At 41.7% G+C, this 21,008-nt stretch overlaps 1 protein-coding gene across 1 annotated transcript in view; it reads left to right on the top strand.

The window, feature by feature from the left end:
- dtymk (deoxythymidylate kinase (thymidylate kinase)) overlaps nt 1-21,008 on the top strand; it is a 44,030-nt gene that overhangs the window by 21,391 nt on the left and 1,631 nt on the right. Inside the window, exons 2-4 of the mRNA XM_060919770.1 lie at nt 5,919-6,027; nt 9,277-9,367; nt 17,761-17,958. Of these exons, the coding sequence (XP_060775753.1) occupies nt 5,919-6,027; nt 9,277-9,367; nt 17,761-17,958 (398 nt within the window). The remainder of the gene's footprint in view (nt 1-5,918; nt 6,028-9,276; nt 9,368-17,760; nt 17,959-21,008) is intronic.

Raw genomic sequence — 21,008 nt, 5'->3', positions numbered from 1 at the left:
TGACGAATATAATCCATCGGTGACGAAGAGAAAATTATGAGCGGTCATCACAGTGATGAATGTATTTGTCATATTTATCATAAGTCATCTTTTATAGAGCACCCTCCGTTTGCCCAAATCCAACCCCAGTGAAGACGGCTGGAAGCCAGAGTGTAAACAATGAGTGCGTGCTTGTGACCAATAAAAATCAACGACACATAGTGACTACATGAGCGCCAAACTTTTGACCAATCGCAGTGTCTCTTAATCTGCCTGGTGTGGTGGTGTAATTATCTCTGCGTGAACCGAACAATGGTGCAGTCTAAACTGATGAAGGTTTTTTTGGGCGAGTTTCTCCAAGCACTGAGGATGATTTAAGGGCTGAAACAGGCACGGGGGAAGCACACTCGGAGCCCCGACTGTCCCCGAGCACATCGGACAGGGTCAGTAATACAGGGGTTGGTGTAATTTAAAAAAAAAATCAAACTGAAAGTGCTGTCAGCTGGCACATGACAGAAGTGCTCTGTTTGGGGGGGGTGTTGAGTCCCCACAGTGGACGTATGACGTAAAACGCGGTGTCATTCTGTGTTCGGCTCATAAATCAATAGCAAATTCGGATTCCTTCACGTCGTAAAAACCCGAAAAAGATGATTCCTTCACTGTTGGTTGGTCCAAGATTCTTCTCAACTCTGTTCACTTGTAAATCAAATTTTGTGTTGAAGTAAAAGGTAAGGGGAGTCCTAATATCTCTTTTGAATAATTCCCTGCTAAAGTCTCCTGAAGTAAGCTCAAACTAAAGGGGTTTATTTTAGTTTGATGGTGCACACGGTGCCCAAAATCAAGTCTTTCTTCTCAGAGACTAGAGTGGAGCCTAAATTTTATATGTAATGGAGAGGCCAAGTTGTCTCATCTCATCTCATTATCTCTAGCCGCTTTATCCTTCTACAGGGTCGCAGGCAAGCTGGAGCCTATCCCAGCTGACTACGGGCGAAAGGCGGGGTACACCCTGGACAAGTCGCCAGGTCATCACAGGGCTGACACATAGACACAGACAACCATTCACACTCACACCTACGGTCAATTTAGAGTCACCAGTTAACCTAACCTGCATGTCTTTGGACTGTGGGGGAAACCGGAGCACCCGGAGGAAACCCACGCAGACACGGGGAGAACATGCAAACTCCACACAGAAAGGCCCTCGCCGGCCCCGGGGCTCGAACCCAGGACCTTCTTGCTGTGAGGCGACAGCGCTAACCACTACACCACCGTGCCGCCCAGGCCAAGTTGTATCTGTACAAATATTTGAATTGTGCCGGTTTGGTTGGTATAAACCTCTAAGTTCACCAAGTCAGTAACTAAGAAAAAATGCAGACCAAGTGAAGAAAAAGTGAAGAATATTCCTTTGACTTGATTTTTCAAGGAAAAAAGTGGAGAATATTTTTCAGAACCCAGGGGGAATCCTGCTTTTGAGCAAGCTTCTTCAAGCACTGAAGACGATTTAGGGGCTGAACCCGGCACGGGGGAGGCACACTCGGAGCCCCTACCGTCCCTGAGCACATCGGACAGTGTCAGTAATACAGGGGTCGGTTAAAAAAAAAGAAAAAAATCGCCAAAGTGAAAGTGCTGTCAGCTGGCAAGCAACCTAAGGGAGCCATGTTTTAAGGCTATAGCCCCCTCAAAAAAAGTAAGAGATTAATAGAAAACAACTGACTTGGATGTCATCTGGGATTTTGAATGTTGTAATATAATCATGTAGGCTAGAATTTTTGCCTTTGTGGTCCTAAAGGAGAGATACAGTATGTGAGTGAGAAATTATGTATTTTTATTAAACTGATGATTTGATTTTATTAGTGACATTAAAGGAGATACGCAGAGCCTTTATTTTTTAAATAAATTTGAGTGGATAGTATCTCCATCCTTGACTCTTGTATGCTGCATAAATGGGAATAAAAAATGTATATATTTTTGAGATTTAAAATCGACCGCAAAGTTGGCATTCGAGCTGAGCCAGCGAGCCCTGAGTACGTGACGTCACAGCGGTAACCGGTTTTAAGGCCGAGGCCTTTGACGGCTATAGACCAAAGTCATATAGTAAGAAATACCGTTACCGACTTGCTCAACTACAACTGATTTGACTTCACTGATTGTGGGTTGACTCTCATTAAAACAGGATAGGTGTTATAACTTCTGTAACATGCATGTACATGCATGCATTTTCACTGATAAAACGTAAAAGGCTAATTAAATAATCAGATGAACTGGGACAATCACATTCTGAAGCAAATTAAATAATCTTACAGTGGGGCAAAAAAGTATTTAGTCAGCCACCAATTGTGCAAGTTCTCCCACTTAAAAAGATGAGAGGCCTGTAATTTTCATCATAGGTATACCTCAACTATGAGAGACAGAATGGGGGGAAAGAATCCAGGAAATCACATTGTAGGATTTTTAATGAATTAATTGGTAAATTCCTCGGTAAAATAAGTATTTGGTCACCTACAAACAAGCAAGATTTCTGGCTCTCACAGACCTGTAACAACTTCTTTAAGAGGCTCCTCTGTCCTCCACTCGTTACCTGTATTAATGGCACCTGTTTGAACTCGTTATCAGTATAAAAGACACCTGTCCACAACCTCAAACAGTCACACTCCAAACTCCACTATGGCCAAGACCAAAGAGCTGTCAAAGGACACCAGAAACAAAATTGTAGACCTGCACCAGGCTGGGAAGACTGAATCTGCAGTAGGTAAGCAGCTTGGTGTGAAGAAATCAACTGTGGGAGCAATTATTAGAAAATGGAAGACATACAAGACCACTGATAATCTCCCTCGATCTGGGGCTCCACGCAAGATCTCACCCCGTGGGGTCAAAATGATCACAAGAACAGTGAGCAAAAATCCCAGAACCACACGGGGGGACCTAGTGAATGACCTGCAGAGAGCTGGGACCAAAGTAACAAAGGCTACCATCAGTAACACACTACGCCGCCAGGGACTCAAATCCTGCAGTGCCAGACGTGTCCCCCTGCTTAAGCCAGTACATGTCCAGGCCCGTCTGAAGTTTGCTAGCGAGCACTTGGATGATCCAGAAGAGGATTGGGAGAATGTCATATGGTCAGCTGAAACCAAAATAGAACTTTTTGGTAAAAACTCAGCTTGTCGTGTTTGGAGGAGAAAGAATGCTGAGTTGCATCCAAAGAACACCATACCTACTGTGAAGCATGGGGGTGGAAACATGCTTTGGGGCTGTTTTTCTGCAAAGGGACCAAGGACGACTGATCCGTGTAAAGGAAAGAATGAATGGGGCTATGTATCGTGAGATTTTGAGTGAAAACCTCCTTCCATCAGCAAGGGCATTGAAGATGAAACATGGCTGGGTCTTTCAGCATGACAATGATCCCAAACACACCGCCTGGGCAACGAAGGAGTGGCTTCGTAAGAAGTATTTCAAGGTCCTGGAGTGGCCTAGCCAGTCTCCAGATCTCAACCCCATAGAAAATTTTTGGAGGGAGTTGAAAGTCCGTGTTGCCCAGCGACAGCCCCAAAACATCACTGCTCTAGAGGAGATCTGCATGGAGGAATGGGCCAAAATACCAGCAACAGTGTGTGAAAACCTTGTGAAGACTTACAGAAAACATTTGACCTCTGTCATTGCCAACAAAGGGTATATAACAAAGTATTGAGATGAACTTTTGTTATTGACCAAACACTTATTTTCCACCATAATTTGCAAATAATTTCTTTAAAAATCAGACAATGTGATTTTCTGGATTTTTTTTTCTCATTTTGTCTCTCGTAGTTGAGGTATACCTATGATGAAAATTACAGGCCTCTCTCATCTTTTTAAGTGGGAGAACTTGCACAATTGGTGACTGACTAAATACTTTTTTGCCCCACTGTATACCGGAATCTTAAACACACAAGTTGCATGTATTTAATGTAAATGCAGGTAAACAACGTGTTGTGGGTGGAGTTTTTTTTTTTTTAATAAGTCCAAATGAGAGTCGGTGCTTACCCATCTGTGTTCTCGCTTCTTGAAGGCTGATTTGTTTTTGAAACAATCTGACTTTTTCAGTTGTTCGTTCAGTTCTCCCATTCATTCACTTCTTCCACGTAAGGGCGAGATGGCAGCAATATCCAGTTTAGAAATAAGACGGCTGCTCCACTCATTCACTTTTCTTCATACTGTGTAGTCCGCCATTATTGCTGAGCTCAGGCAATTACTAAAACCCGGGACGGAACAAGATGTCACTGGTTTTAGCAACAACCCTCAGCTCACTCCGGGAGGACTGGTGCAACTGAACTTGCTTTCCTTTTAAAGAAAAATAAATAAAATAAATACTTGTAGTTTTCTTTAATTGCTGGTACTGCACCCTCTTTCAATACGAGCTTATAGCCAACGCTCCTCAACAGATCAGAAGTTTCGTACGAGTCTTCAGTAAAATGTGCAGAGGAGAGACCACTTCATAAGCGCCCAATGTGCCCGTGAACTTCTCGCAAAACACGTCCAAATCTTTGCAGTTTGAACATTCTTGGGCCATGAACGCAATGTAAATCCACCTTCTGTCGTGTTGCTGTACCGGCCAAAAACACCTCTACGTGGCATGGCGATAAATTAGCTCAAAATGGAGGATCGGAGTTGCAGTCAGCTCTGTGTTTTTTAGTCTAGCGGAAATGGCGATGAGACCAATACACTTCCTGTTTATGACGTGACATTGACATCCGTAATTCACTCAGATCACTACCTATATATCACTTTTAATCGTAAAAATTACTATATTAGATTTATTGTTAATGCTTAAAACTATTCCTGTGCCATTCTTGAGGTCTCAAGGCATTTATAAACGAAAGTGAGGCCATGGCTCTGTATATATGCTTTAAGTCAATTGACACGTGCCTCAGTTTCCTGAGACATTATGGGTGTTGACGATAACTTGATAATAGACAGAAACTGAAGTGAACGATGTAAATTTAAAGAGCAGTGTAAAAATCCGTAATAAACATGTCATAATCTTTGAATGTCTGTGGGTGATATTAGCTTGTAAAGTTAGATATAAAAGAACAGCTTTATTTATCACATGCACACTTGTGAAATTCCTCTCTGCGTTTAACCCATCTGAAGCAGTGAACACACACCTACACATACCTAGAGCAGTGGGCAGACATCCTAACAGTGCCCAGGGAGCAGTTCAGATGAAGGTGCCTCGCTCAAGGGCACCTCAGCCTAAGGCTGCCCCATGTTAACCTAACCGCATGTCTTTGGACTGTGCGGGAAACCGGAGGAAACTCGTGCAGACACGAGGAGAACATGCAAAGTCCACACAGAAAGGCCACTGGGCTCAAACCCAGAACCTTCTTGCTGTGAGGTGACGGTGCTAACCATTACACCACCGTGCCACCCATAACCTCACCAACCAAAGGATGCTCATCTCCCTTTAAAAAAAAAATACAAGCGTCAGGAAAACTGGACTGTAACCCTGTGGCTAACTAACGTATGATGTAAAGCACAGTGTCATTCTGTGTTCGGTTCGTAAATTAAGAAGATTTTGAAAGACTTAAAACTTGCATTGAGATGTCCTTTTTGAATTGAACCAAACCATCCTTTTGACCCACAGAACTGTTGTTCACTCAGTTTTTGTTTCTTGCACCGTTCTGTGTGAAATCTAGAGACTGTTCTGTGTGAAATTCCCAGGAGATCATTAGTTTTTGAAAATACTCATTCAATTCCTTCTGATACCAACATCCATGCCCCAATCAAAGTCACAGAGATCACAATTTTCCCCATTCTGATGTTTGATGTGAACACGAATTGAACCACTTGCCCTGTATTGGCATGATTTTATGCACTGGGCTGCTGCAACATGGTTTGATTAGATAAATGCATGCATGTGCAGGTGTTTCTAATAAAGTGGATAGTGAGTGTATTTTGTGTTCACACAGACCGAACAACACAGATTGGGCAGCTGATCAGCTCATACCTGGAGAAAAGGAATAACCTGGAGGACCACACCGTACACCTGCTCTTTGCTGCAAACCGTTGGGAGTTGGTGTGAGTCAGTCTCAGAGATGTGTGTGCGCGTGTGTGCAGAGTTCGGTTCCAAAACTAACAGCTAACATTTACAATCCAGTCAATCAAGACCTTTTGAAGAGACTAATTATGCATTTAATTTGTAGCAGATTATGGTTTAAATCCTCTGGGACATTGGGTTGATCTAACAAAATGCCATGTCAAAACTGTATTTACAGTGGTGCTTGAAAGTTTGTGAACCCTTGAGAATTTTCTATATTTCTGCATAAATGTGACCTAAAACATCAGATTTTCACACAAGTCCTAAAAGTAGATAAAGAGAACCCAGTTAAAGAAATGAGACAAAAATATTATGCTTGGTCATTTATCTCATCTCATCTCATTATCTCTAGCCGCTTTATCCTTCTACAGGGTCGCAGGCAAGCTGGAGCCTATCCCAGCTGACTACGGGCGAAAGGCGGGGTACACCCTGGACATTGAGGAAAATGATCCAATATTACATATCTGCAGTGTTGGGCACGTTACTTTCAAAAAGTAATTAGCTATAGTTACTAGTTACTTTTCCCAAAAAGTAACTGAGTTAGTAACGGAGTTACTTTGTCATAAAAGTAACTAATTACCAGGGAAAGTAATTATTCCGTTACATTTTGTTCCCCCTCAAATAAAAATCAAATTCAATTAGTGTAATCATAATAAAAGTGAATGTTAAATGTGTTTAATGACTGAAATGGACACTTAACAGAACCAATTAGTAACGTTATCTACACTATATTAATATTTTTGTGGGACAATGTGAGAAGACATCTATCAAATTTTAATATATTTTTGTAGTTATTAAAATTGTTACTAATTACTGGCCACTGACGAGGACAAACGCTTTGTTCCTCGACATAATGTGCATTGCACGTAGACATTTTTGCCTTTTATTTCAAGTAATGAAAAGCAATGGCTGTATTTCCAATGTGAAAACGCAGTGCTGGGCTGACTGCTTGCCATCGCTGTGTCTTCTGATTGAAAGAGTGCGCAGTGCAGTAGGCGTGGCCTACCTATGTATGTTGTCCAAATCTACTCTGATTGGCTTACTGTGCCGTTGTCTCGCGTCTCCCTGCCCCACACAAAAGCAGAGTAAAGAAAGGCTGAACGAGCAGCGTGCCAGATGAGAACAGGTTTAATAAAGTAACACATAGTATTTTATTGTAAGTAACGGGAATGGCGTTATAACGATGTAAAAAGTAATTGGTTAGATTACTCGTTACTAAAAAAAGTAACGCCGTTAGTAACGCCGTTTATTTCTAACGCCGTTATTCCCATCATTGCATATCTGTGAGTGGCAAAAGTATGTGAACCTTTGCTTTCAGTATCTGGTGTGACCCCCTTGTGCAGCAATAACTACAACTAAAAGTTTCTGGTAACTGTTGATCAGTCCTGCACACCGGCTTAGAGGAATTTTAGCCCGTTCCTCCGTACAGAACAGCTTCAACTCTGGGATGTTGGTGGGTTTCCTCACATGAACTGCTTGCTTCAGGTCCTTCCACAACATTTCCATTGGATTAAGGTCAGGACTTTGACTTGGCCATTCCAAAACATTAACTTTATTCTTCTTTAACCATTCTTTGGTAGAATGACTTGTGTGCTTAGGGTCGTTGTCTTGCTGCATGACCCACCTTCTCTTGAGGTTCAGGTCATGGACAGATGTCCTGACATTTTCCTTTAGAATTTGCTGGTATAATTCAGAATTCATCATTCCATCAATGATGGCACGCTGTCCTGGCCTACCTGGGGTCAACTGTGCAGGAAAATGGGGGCTGTGATAGTGAGGTGAGAAAGCGAGTGCAGGCAGGGTGGAGCAGTTGGAGAAGGATTTCGGGAGTCATTTGTGATAGGAAAGTCCCAGCAAACGTGAAGGGTAAGATGTATAGGACAGTAGTGAGACCAGCTGTGATGTATGGATTGGAGACCGTACCCTTAACGAAGAGACAGGAGGCAAAGTTGGAGGTGGCGGAGTTGAGGATGTTAAGGTTTGTGATGGGAGGTTGGACAGGATGAGGAACGAGCACATCAGAGGGACAGCACATGTGGAGAGCTTGGGAATGAAGCTAAGAGAGATGAGACTGAGATGGTACGGGCACATCCTGAGAAGAGATGCAGAGCATGTTGGAAGGAGAATGTTGAGGATGGAGCTGCTGGGCACACGAAAATGAGGAAGGCCAAAGAGGAGATACATGGATGTGGTGAGAGAGGACATGAAAGTGGCAGGTGTGGTAGAGAAGGATGCAGAAGACAGGGAGCAATGGAGACGAAAGATCCGCTGTGGTGACCCCTAATCGGGAGCAACCAAAAGAAGGAGGAAACGATTATCTTTTCTGTTTTATGCCTTAGAGTAATTTTACTTCAGATTACTATTAGTGATTTACACTGATGTAGAACAATATTGGATTCAAGATTTCTGATGGTTTAATGTTCTACATCTAATCCATTATCATTTTTATAGACTCTCCATATAATGTAATAATTAGCTGAAAATTAAATGCTATTATTTAACAAAGACATTTCCCTAAGAAATTTCAACCGTTAAATGCACATGATGTTTATTAGTACATTTTACTGCTGTGGAATAAGAGGAATAAAACACTTTGGGATTTACTGCTATAGAAAACTAATCATCGGGCTGCATCACACCTCTTTGTTGGTGATTGTTTTCCTGTAATAATGCACCATTTCATGGTTTTCTTTACTTTTGCGAGTACAGTGTAAACATGGCCAGATTTTATAGGACATGAACTAAACATACCTAATTATCATGTGTGTATTTGAAGTAATAAAACATTGTGTGGTAATAGTATCGTTTTACTTCATTATTATTGGAATTACTATAATACTACAAATGCTGTACTTTTTTGGTTTTATTGTGGGCGGCACAGTGGTGTAGTGGTTGGCACTGTCGCCTCACAGCAAGAAGGTTCTGGGTTCGAGCCCAGTGACTGATGGGCCTTTCTGTGTGGAGTTTGCATGTTCTCCCCGTGTCTGTGTGGGTTTCCTCTGGGTGCTCGAGTTTCCCCCACAGTCCAAAGACATGCAGGTTAGGCTAATTGCTGGCTCTAAATTGACCGTAAGTGCGAGTGTGAATGGTTGTTTATCTCTGTCAGTCTGATGACCTGGCAACTTGTCCAGGGTGTACCCCACCTCTAACCCTAGTCAGCTGGGATAGGCTCCAGCTTAGGATAAGCGGTTAGAGATAATGGATGGGATGGGTTTTATTGTTCTTTTTAGGCCTCAAATGAAGAAGCTGCTGGAGCAGGGAGTCACCCTGGTGGTGGATCGCTATGCTTTTTCTGGAGTGGCTTTCACCAGTGCCAAACAGGTAAGCACCAAAATCCTTACAGTGCTTGAAAAACCTCATGTCTGATTTTATATACATTTTATATAATTGTGTGTGTGTGTGTGTGTGTGTGTGTGTGTGTGTGTGTGTGTGTATATATATATATATATATATATATATATATATATATATATATATATATATATATATATATGAATAATTCATAGAGCTATAAGAATAATTCATAGTGCTGGTTACCGAGATCATACTAATTCATTATTCTTAAATTCAAAATGTTTAAAATTCAGGGATATTATAGAATATGAAACTGCCTTAATAATGTACAAAGTAAGGAATTATAAAGCACCAAGGAATATCCAAACAATGTCATGGATTAAAGTTTTCCGTCGTGTGACGGATTTCCGTCAACTGAACTCTCCCGAGGCCAAATGTGAGGTCGGTGCTGATCCGACGAGAATTAAAATTAAAGCCGCAAGCAGCCTTGACGGGCCCTCGCGCCAGCGGCCAAGGGGGGCGGGGGCATGCGTCCCCGCGGAATACCTTCCACAGCTTCTTCGGCAAGAGACATTACTCCCACAATGGCGACAAAGCACAGAATTGGACACATGGCAACAATAGGGTCTCGCACTGTACGGTGCTCGGGGCCTAATAATAATAATCCTTCAAAAACAATAGGGTCTCGCACTGCACGGTGCTCGGGCCCTAATAATAATAATAATAATAACTAGAAACTATATGCCAAGCAGGCACCTTAATGCGAGAGGCAAAAATCACAGCACGTTAGGGGGCGCTATTGAGGCCCGCCTGGATCTGGGCTTCTGGTTCTCAGTAGCGGTGGCAGTCTAAGAAAAAGGGGCAAAATTTCGAGCGTTGTCGACCATGGCAAGCGCCCCAATAAGGGTCTTGTAAAGAGTTTGCTTGCCAAGTTTGACAAATCAGAAGCTGCAATATCATTTTTGCCATAACCAGCACCCCCAGGGGCGAAAGTGCACAAAATTTGGCGTATATGTCAGGTGAGCTATGAAGAGTTTGCGTATGAAGTTTGATGACAATTGAGTAAATAGAAGATGAGAGATAGATTTTTGAAGAATAAATTTTTTGTTTTTTCCCATGTCAGTAGGTGGCGCTATGCTGTACATGAGCGATTATGAGATGGAAAAATAAGTGTCTACAACAGCAACGTACTATCACAAGGTAGTGGTGTGAAGGAAAAGCATTATGGAATTATTTACCAAAAACCCGTTTTGGAGAAATTGCGTTGGCCAAAAACAGCGCCCCCCATGGACGAAAATTCCCAAAATGTGGTATACATGACATGGGAGGTAGTAAGAGGGTGGCCGTGAAGTTTGACCAAATTTGAGGAAAGATTGGATTTTTTGCCCAAAAATAGCGCCCCCAGTGGCGAAATATCACAGAAATTGGGTAACATGTCAGAAGCCCAATGAGTGATTTGCGTGTGAAGTATGAGCAGTTTTGAGCAATTAGAAGATTTATGAATTTTTAAGCATGTAAAATTTTGAAGTGAAAATTGATTGACGTATAACTTCTGAACGGTTTATCCTACGTGAAACGTATTTAGTAACTTTTGTCAGCCATGTCTGTAGATGATGTGTATCAATTTTGGTGACATTCCCATGAACGGTCTAGGAGGAGTTGCGCCGTCTTCGTGGCCATGCATTTCGCACAAAAGTGAAATTACCTCACTTCCTGTTGGGCGTGGCTAATGCATTGGCATTACCTTTTTGCCCGGCTTAGTGAGATACATATGCGTACCAAATGGCATGCCACTACTACAAACTATATGGCAACCAGGCACCTTAATGCGGGAGGCCAAAATCACAACGACTTAGGGGGCGCTATAGAGGCCCTGAGCCCCGGCCAAGTTTGGGCTTTTGGTTCTGAGTAGCGGTGGCAATTCTCGGAACTGGTGCCAAATTTCGTGCGTTTTCGCCCATGGCAAGCGCCCCGAAAATGGGCCAACAGCGGAGAAAAATGAAGAAGAAGAAGAATAGTGAACTCTTACAAGAGCAATAGGGCCTTCGCCCATTCGGGCTCGGGCCCTAATGACAGGTGGTTGGGTAGAGATTGGGTTATAACACTGATGTGTTGCAACACCATCAACTATCAGCAGGGTTTATTTAACTTTTTTGTTTTTGAGCCATGCTTTGTGTCGTTCATTTCCTATGTTTGATCATGTTTAAACGTTCGCTGTCTACGGTGTGGCATTTAAAAAAACATGCGCTGTCAAAATTGGCAAAATACATTCCCATGTGCTTGGCGTGCTTGTGTCTGACCATTTTTGTTTTGTATTAAATTAAATCTTGCCAAAATGACTTAGTTCAAACCTGGACATATAGAAATGGAGCATGTTAAAAAAAAATAATAAAAATAAACCCCGGAAAGCCCGCTCCTCTGCTTCAGCCAGACTTGAAGACCCGACGGTGCAATCCTTGCAGACTGTCCGAAGTAATTAGACCTAAATTTATAGCTAACAAATCAGCAGACGCCCCAACAATTATTATTTTCGTTAGGCCAGTGTGTAAGGTATGTTAGAACCGTGCCTTATAGCCTACGCTATATCACAATTTAAAGGACGTTTGAGGAGTTGGAGGCTGCGAGCGCAATGATGTTCCGACATGCGCTAAACTTTATTCCCTGAAAATCATACACCAGCGTTCAGTGCCCCAAACAGTCAAAATGTCTAGAAGACTACAGTTAAATAATAATCATAGCCTACTAAGTTAAATTACGTCAAAACATCTGTTTCTGGCCTATGAAATGATGGAGGAAAATGAGAACGAACGCAAAGTAGATAGCAGCCAACTTCACGCGATCTTTTAGGGAACTTGACACTCGTGTTGGCCACAATATTTCTCTTTAATAAAATCTTGAATTGTTTTTGAAGTCGTATTCAACACAAAGTAAGGTCAAATTATAATTTTAATTTAAGCGAAGATCCAAACTTTTTTCTATATTGACGTCGAGCATAGAGGAGCATGCCATTCTGCTTTCGCTTTCGGCAGCATGGATGCGCTTTACATGAAAGAAGGCACTGATGTGTCTGCCATCGATAAAGGTGTAAAAAACAAGTGGAGGTGGGCTTGGCTGTACGAAATAGGTGAAAACGGAAAGCCATTTAGTTCATGGTGCAAAAAACTAAACATTCCAGTAGGGCTGCACAATATATCGAAAAAGTATCGATATCGCGATATCATAGTTTGCGATACACATACCGCAAAAATTACTTACATTTCGATAAAAGGCACATTTTTCTGTGCCGTCCAATCACATTTGAATGTCAACAAGCGCTGCGGGATAACTCCGCCCCCTATTGCAAAACAAGTAAAAGCCTCATGGTGATGGCGGAAGCAGTAGCAAGTGTGGTGAGACAAACTTGTGTGAGGAGGAACTGGTTTCAAAAAAAAAATGCACGTCTGCTATTTGGAAGTACTTTGGATTCAGGAGGGATGACGTACTGCAAACTCGGGTATACTTTGCAAGACATGTAAAACAGTGGTGGCAGCTACCAAGGGGAACACGACGAATCTCCATAAGCATCTACAACACAACCATAAACACCTGTACGAAGAGATCCAAGCTAGCGTTAGCAGTAAACAGTCCAATGATATGCCAAGTCCTTCAACATCTTAAATTACGAAGGTGACTACAGTTCAGCAGAGCTTTGCTAGTATAACCCCTTATGAGACACATTCTAAACGCCACAAAGACATAACGGCAGGCATAGCGAGATACTTGGCGAAAGACATGATGCCAATGACAGCTGTTACCGGCAGTGGATTTGTGGACATGATTTCAATACTGGACCGACGGTATAAAATTCCCTCACGGAATTATTTTTCTCAAGTCGCAATTCCAGACATGTACAACACGTGTCGAAAATCAGTTACACTTGAAGTAAGTGGAGCGGAGTACTACGCAAGTACTACAGACCTATGGTCAAGTCGCACCACAGAACCCTACTTGAGTTTCACGGTTCATTTTCTGACTGAAGAGTTCGAGCTGAAGACACGATGTCTAGAGACTGTATACTTCCCCAAATCGCACACTGGGGAAAATATTGCGCTTGGACTGCGTGAAGTGTTAGCAAGTTGGAACCTACGGGAAGAAAACCAAGTATGTGTGACAACAGACAACGGCGCCAACGTGGTGAAGGCCACCCAGTTGAACAACTGGGTTAGACTGCAGTGTTTTGGGCACAGGCTGCATCTCGCCATCGGTAAGTAGCCTCAGCTGCTTGTTGCTTGCAAATATTATTTTGTGAAAACGTCTAGCAGCTAGGCATTTTCAACTAGTCATTGACAAGAAGGAAAGGGAATTCATTATTTCCTCGTAATGATAAAAATTATTCACTGCATGTTGTACCAGAGGTTGCATTAGACGTTTTCATTGTCCATCATTTTGACATGTTGCTCTTCTCGGAGCTACTTAGTTGTTCTAAACTTGTAGCAAAGTGCTGGCAGCAACATGTAGATTAGTTTTTGCAAAATAAGTTGTTATATATGTTACCCATGCTTTGCCTTTCGAGTTTGTGTAAATAAATGACGCTACAATGAGCGACATTATAACATTATACATTTAAAACATTAATACATCTCATCTCATCTCATTATCTCTAGCCGCTTTATCCTTCTACAGGGTCGCAGGCAAGCTGGAGCCTATCCCAGCTGACTACAGGCGAAAGGCGGGGTACACCCTGGACAAGTCGCCAGGTCATCACAGGGCTGACACATAGACACAGACAACCATTCACACTCACATTCACACCTACGGTCAATTTAGAGTCACCAGTTAACCTAACCTGCATGTCTTTGGACTGTGGGGGAAACCGGAGCACCCGGAGGAAACCCACGCGGACACGGGGAGAACATGCAAACTCCGCACAGAAAGGCCCTCGCCGGCCCCGGGGCTCGAACCCAGGACCTTCTTGCTGTGAGGCGACAGCGCTAACCACTACACCACCGTGCCGCCGTGATGCATATCGATATCGAGATATTCAGTCATGTTATCGAATATCGCATATTTTTCTGATATCGTGCAGCCCTACATTCCAGGCGCTTGCATTTGTGTGGTTTGCCACAAAAAATAATATACGGAAGCAATGGAAAAAGTGTGCAATAAATTGAATATATTAATCCATTAATTAATTGATGATAAAGTTATCAGTTCTAAGTAACCATTCTCAGAATTTCATCGAAATCCACCCATAACACCCCCCCCCCCCCCCCCCACCCCCACCCCCCGTAAATTTTCAGTCAAATAATTTTTTTTTTTTTGCTTTAATCCATGCAATGTTCTCGGATAGAGAGGGGGGGCTATAATTTTAGAGGGAAATTTGAAATTTAAAATTCACACTGCTAGGACAGCGTTAAAAATGTGGAGTAAAGCTATGGAACAGTTTGAATGTAGAGCTCATGAAATGTACAACTATAAACCAGTTCAAAAAAAGGTATAAGGAACAGATCTTTGAGTTATAGGGAAAAGGAATTACAATAACATTGTTGATAAGTGTGTGATGTGTGTGTACCCATTCCCATATATATATACTTACGTGTGTGTGTGTGTGTGTGTGTGCCCATTCCCATATATATAAAAAAAAATATTATGGGTGTCTGTGTACATATGGATGTGTATAGGTATGTGTGTGTGTATATATGCATAAGTATCTGTATGTATGATTTGATTTGGTCGATATTATACCATGTTGGTATGTTTTTTTTTGTTTGTTTTTGTTTTCTTTTGTGTGTATATAGTTTATTATGGCAGAAAGTGACGTTTGATTAGCGGTGGTATAGAGGGTTAGGATTTGATAAGTTATTTACTTCTTCCTAATCCTTTCTGAACATTTGTTACTGCCTTGTGGCTACGCTATTCTGCCTGTTATGACGATGTTTTGATTATTGCAGTCAACAGGCACGGTGGTGGTGTGGCTAGCACTGTCTCCTCACAAGAAGGTGGTACTGGGTTCGAGCCCAGTGGCCGACAGGGGGCCTTTCTGTATGGAGTTTGCATGTTCTCCCCGTGTCTTCATGGGTTTCCTCTGGGTGCTCTGGTTTCCCCCATAGTTCAAAGACATGCGGTTAGGTTAAAATGGAACGGCCTTGGGCTGAAGTGCCCTTGAGCAAGGTACATTGCTCCCCGGGTGCTGTAGTATGGCTGCCCACTGCTCGGTGTGTGTGTTCACTGCTTCAGATGGGTTATCTGCAGAGGATGAATTTCACTGTACATGTGACAAAGGCTGCTTCTTTTTCTTCAGATCCTGCTGTTAAATAGTTCCTGCTTGGAGAAAACGGTCCCAGGAGGCATACACTGAAACTTAACTGACCCCTTGCTAAATACAGTTGTAGCAGAATGTGCCCAAGATAAAGCTGCTACATCATCAAAAAGACCTATTACTATCCCAACAAGCTTTCTCAACAATATCCAGCTAGCTTAATATTATATTCATTCAAAACTCTCCACAGCTGAATATACCCTAAATTATTCATTCCTCTGCTATGAGAACTTTTTTTTTTTCCTGCATACAGTGGTGCTTGAAAGTTTGTGAACCCTTTAGAGTTTTTTATATTTCTGTATAAATATGACCTAAAACATCAGATTTTCACACAAGTCCTAAAAGTAGATAAAGAGAACCCAGTTAAACAAATGAGACAAAAATATTATACTTGGTCATTTATTTATTGAGGAAAATGATCCAATATTACATATCTGTGAGTGGCAAAAGTATGTGAACCTCTCGGATTAGCAATTTCATTTGAAGGTGAAATTAGTCAGGTGTTTTCAATCTATGGGATAACAATCAGGTGTGAGTGGGCACCCTGTTTTATTTAAAGAACAGGGAGCTATCAAAGTCTGATCTTCACAACACGTTTGTGGAAGTGTATCATGGCACGAACAAAGGAGATTTCTGAGGACCTCAGAAAAAGCGTTGATGCTCATCAGGCTGGAAAAGGTTACAAAACCATCTCTAAAGAGTTTGGACTCCACCAATCCACAGTCAGACAGATTGTGTACAAATGGAGGAAATTCAAGACCATTGTTACCCTCCCCAGGAGTGGTCGACCAACAAAGATCACTCCAAGAGCAAGGCGTGTAATAATCGGCGAGGTCACAAAGGACCCCAGGGTACCTTCTAAGCAACTGAAGGCCTCTCTCACATTGGCTAATGTTAATGTTCATGAGTCTACCATCAGGAGAATACCGAACAACAATGGTGTGCATGGCAGGGTTGCAAGGAGAAAGCCACTGCTCTCCAAAAAGAACATTGCTGCTCGTCTGTAGTTTGCTAAAGATCACGTAGACAAGCCAGAAGGCTACTGGAAAAATGTTTTGTGGACGGATGAGACCAAAATAGAACTTTTTGGTTTAAATGAGAAGCGTTATGTTTGGAGAAAGGAAAACACTGCAATCCAGCATAAGAACCTTATCCCATCTGTGAAACATGGTGGTAGTGTCATGGTTTGGGCCTGTTTTGCTGCATCTGGGCCAGGACGGCTTGCCATCATTGATGGAACAATGAATTCTGAATTATACCAACGAATTCTAAAGGAAAATGTCAGGACATCTGTTCATGAACTGAGTCTCAAGAGAAGGTGGGTCATGCAGCAAGACAAGGACCCTAAGCACACAAGTCTCATCTCTAGCCACTTTATCCTTCTACATGGTTAAAGAAGAATAAAGTTCATGTTTTGGAATAGCCAAGTCAAAGTCCTGACCTTAATCCAATCGAAATGTTGTGGAAGGACCTGAATCAAGTAGTTCATGTGAGGAAACCCACCAACATCCCAGAGTTGAAGTTGTTCTGTACGGAGGAACGGGCTAAAATTCCTCCAAGCCGGTGTGCAGGACTGATCAACAGTTACCGGAAACGTTTAGTTGCAGTTATTGCTGCACAAGGGGGTCACACCAGATACTGAAAGCAAAGGTTCACATACTTTTGCCACTCACACATGTAATATTGGCTCATTTTCCTCAATAAATAAATGACCAAGTATAATAATTTTGTCTCATTTGTTTCACTGGGTTCTCTTTATATACTTTTAGGACTTCTGTGAAAATCTGAAGTTGTTTAAGGTCATATTTATACAGATGTATAGAAAATTCTAAAGGGTTCACAAACTTTCAAGCACCACTGTATATTGGTGTTATGGTTTTGTGGATTTATCATAATTATGCTTCACCTATTTAAAAAAAAAAAACTGCATTCTGTCCTATCCAAAATAAAATAAAGCTCTGGGCAAGTGAATTATTATTTTTTTATTTATTTATTTTTGGGGGGGGGCAAGTACACGTGGGAGATTCCCCCAAGGCTTGCCTAAGTTTGTGTTAGAATCTCCTATTTATTTTGGTTATACTGGCCACTGTCGAGATTACATATGAAATTATGTGTTGTTTAGGGCTTCTCTCTGGAGTGGTGTATGCAGCCTGAGGTGGGTCTGCCAAAGCCGGACCTTGTGATATTCCTGCAGCTAAGCCCCAGCGTAGCAGCTGAACGTGGAGAGTTTGGAATGGAGCGATACGAGACCGGCACTTTTCAGAGTATAGTGCAGCAGAGGTTCGAACAACTTATGAAGGACCCATCCATAAACTGGAAGGTAAACGGCTTCATGTGGCAGTCACGAATGCAATATATGGAAATGCTATGTTGGTGCATGTTGATGTATTAATCACAGACGTCACAAATTATCGTCCCCACTCCTTGTCTGGAAGACGCTGCTTAGGGAGCTGGTACTTTTAGGCAGTGTTTGAGGTTCTGAGAGAAAGACTGTCCCATTCAGATGGCAGTAAATGACAATTGTCTTCTGAAATTCTTTCTTTTGGATATTATTATGGATTTAATTTGATGTTTTCTGCATATTGACAAAATTGTCCATTATAGAATAAGACTAGCATGAAATGATCATGATGGGAACTGAATATATTTAAAATAAGCTGGCTATGATAGGCTCTCATTAGATATTTGGTTGGCTGATGTTCTTGTGTAATCAGGGCTGTGAAAAATTCATGGAATTCCACAGATTTGATTGCAAAAATACTATTTTTGTAAATTGTGTATTTTTGCCAAAAAAAGGGGGGGGGGTACTCTGCTAATGGCTGGGGACTGTAATCGCCGACAAGTGCATTGTTTACTGGATGGGGGAGAAAATCTAACGCCAGGTGTCTCTGTATTTTACAACATTGTACACGTTATGTATACACAACATTGTAGACCGTTTTACAACACAGTGCCATTTCTTTCTTACCATTTTCGGGTTAATCTTTTCAAACACATGTTGACGATATAGCTTGCAATTAAGTGATAAAAGATTTTTTGGTACGTCTGTGTCGCAGAGACATTGGCCAGAGGGAGGATGGCGATAATGACAATACAAAAAAAAGTAGACAAGGAAAATGCCATCAAGAATCCGTGGAATTGGCGGTAGCCGGAATTTAAAGTCGGAAACGAATATCTTTTTGAACATCTGAAAGATCAAGGAACCAGGCAAGGTGTACTGCACGTTATGCCATCAGGATGTAAAATACGGATCGCGGTGTTTTCCCCAGAAAAAAATGAAAGCCCTAAATTCTGGCATGATAAAACACAGACAATTGAGTGCCAATGGCGCAAAGTGAAACTGGGGGGTCCGGGGGCATGCCCCCCCCGTAAAATTTCTTGAAAATAGATGCTCTCGGGTGCATTTTCAGGGTCTCTGAGAGGTTTTAGATACATGATTATAGGATAGAGTTTAACAGTGCTTCAATGATTTCTGACCTAAATAGTATTAATGTATACACATTTGAAATTTCACCTTAAAGTTCAACATGCAAGTTAAACTGTTATAGATTACTGAGGTATACAATAGATTTGAAAATCTATGGAGATCCCTTGCACTTAATTATCTATGATCAAGTAATGCTGTAACAAAAGTGTGCATGAAAATATGAACAGTGGTTTGCTCCATCTTATGCAATCCAATGAAGAGAATCGATCATGACCTCCTGTTGATCACAAAGGGATCTGAACCTCAGAACTGCCACCTTAAAATAAAATAAGTTGCTGTATTACTATAACTGTAATGATTTAGAATGTTTGATGCAATTACCATTATATATGTATCACTAAGATACACTGAAAAGTAAGGCAACTGCATATTATAAAGTTTAAATTTTGGCACTTTATTGAATGGACTAGATTAAGATTAAAACGTATTTAAAGGAAAAAACATAATTCATACATTTAAGTTTGCAGAAAGATTACGTATTTATAAAAACATTCATGAAGAGAATTTGTTAGTGTCAAATGTAGCATCATTTTGAAGAAAAATAATGATGAGCATATTTGGCAGTGTGATGTCACTGTGAGCCTTTAACAAAAGAATAATCCGGAGCCTTCTTTTGTTAAATGGATCCCAGTGACATCACACTGCCAAAAATGCCTATGATTATTATTTGAAATTATGCTGTATTTGACACATTTGGTCAACTTCACTTTGTGAGAGTGTTTATGTACATAATCTTTCTGAAAACCCAAACTAACGAATTAAAGTTTTCTACTCCTTTAAAGCGGGTTAATTCTCCTTGGCTTTTGCTTGGCCCAATGTTGGGCAACGCTCTCGTAGTCCATCTCGCTGTCATCCATGCTGATGTGGATCAATTTGTTCAGCGAGTCTTCTCCTAGCTTATTAAAATCAGTCGGCTTTGCCCGTCTGGTGGGGGACAACATCGGCAGCCAATGAGATCGCTTATAATGAATCGGAAACTTCCGGGATGTCTGATATTTTCTTTCGATATTTTTATTGGACAGTTTGAACACGTGATCTTGACGTAGCCAACAGATTACAGTTTGTTTACATCATGCCACGCGGACATATTACTTTGACAGAATCAATACAATCACTGGAAAAAAAGAGCGCTTGTTTAACACAAATCAATCAATATGTAAATGGATCGGTTATTTGCTCTCCTATATATCTAGTTACTTGTCGGTAGGAAATTTTAACGTATCGGTATAAATCTAAGCGTATCGGACTTTAACTAAAGCGACTAACGCTATGTTCACACTGCAAGGCTTAATGCTCAATTCCGATTTTTTTGTGAGGTCGTTCACATTAACAAATATATGCGACTTGTATGTGATCCTCAGTATGAACGAAAAGCGACCTAAAAGTGTTCCGCATGCGCATTGCAGGATACGACGATGTCACACGCAGTGAGCATGGCCAGTGTTTACGGAAGTAAAACCGCCCGGTTGTGGTATGACCCATCCAATCTAGCTTGAATAGCTGTATCCCCCCAAATGGAAATCAGCTCCCTAACCTCTGCGTCCTTCCAGTGAGAAGATTCAGAACCTTCACAGCCCGAAGCGTCCCTCGCATTGATGTCATGCGCAGGGGCGCAGATACGTTTTTTGAACTGGGGGGGACAAAAAACTGGGGGGGGACAAAGCTGCCAGCAAACTAACCCCAACACCGATATGCCTGTCAAACTTGTTGTGGGTTACCATAGCAACCAAGCTCGAGCTCGCAACCTGTGCAGTCTGCGCAGCTCAACCAACCGAATATCAGTCTTTGTTTTATGTGAGCTGTTGCAACTATGTATACACTGCTGTGCACCTCAATAAACCGAATGGTAATTAGTCTTTTGATTTTTCCGTGAGGTTTGCCTT

Source organism: Neoarius graeffei, chromosome 4 (genome assembly GCF_027579695.1).
Source record: "Neoarius graeffei isolate fNeoGra1 chromosome 4, fNeoGra1.pri, whole genome shotgun sequence".
NCBI lineage: Eukaryota > Metazoa > Chordata > Actinopteri > Siluriformes > Ariidae > Neoarius > Neoarius graeffei.
This window is presented reverse-complemented; position numbering and strand designations above follow the sequence as displayed.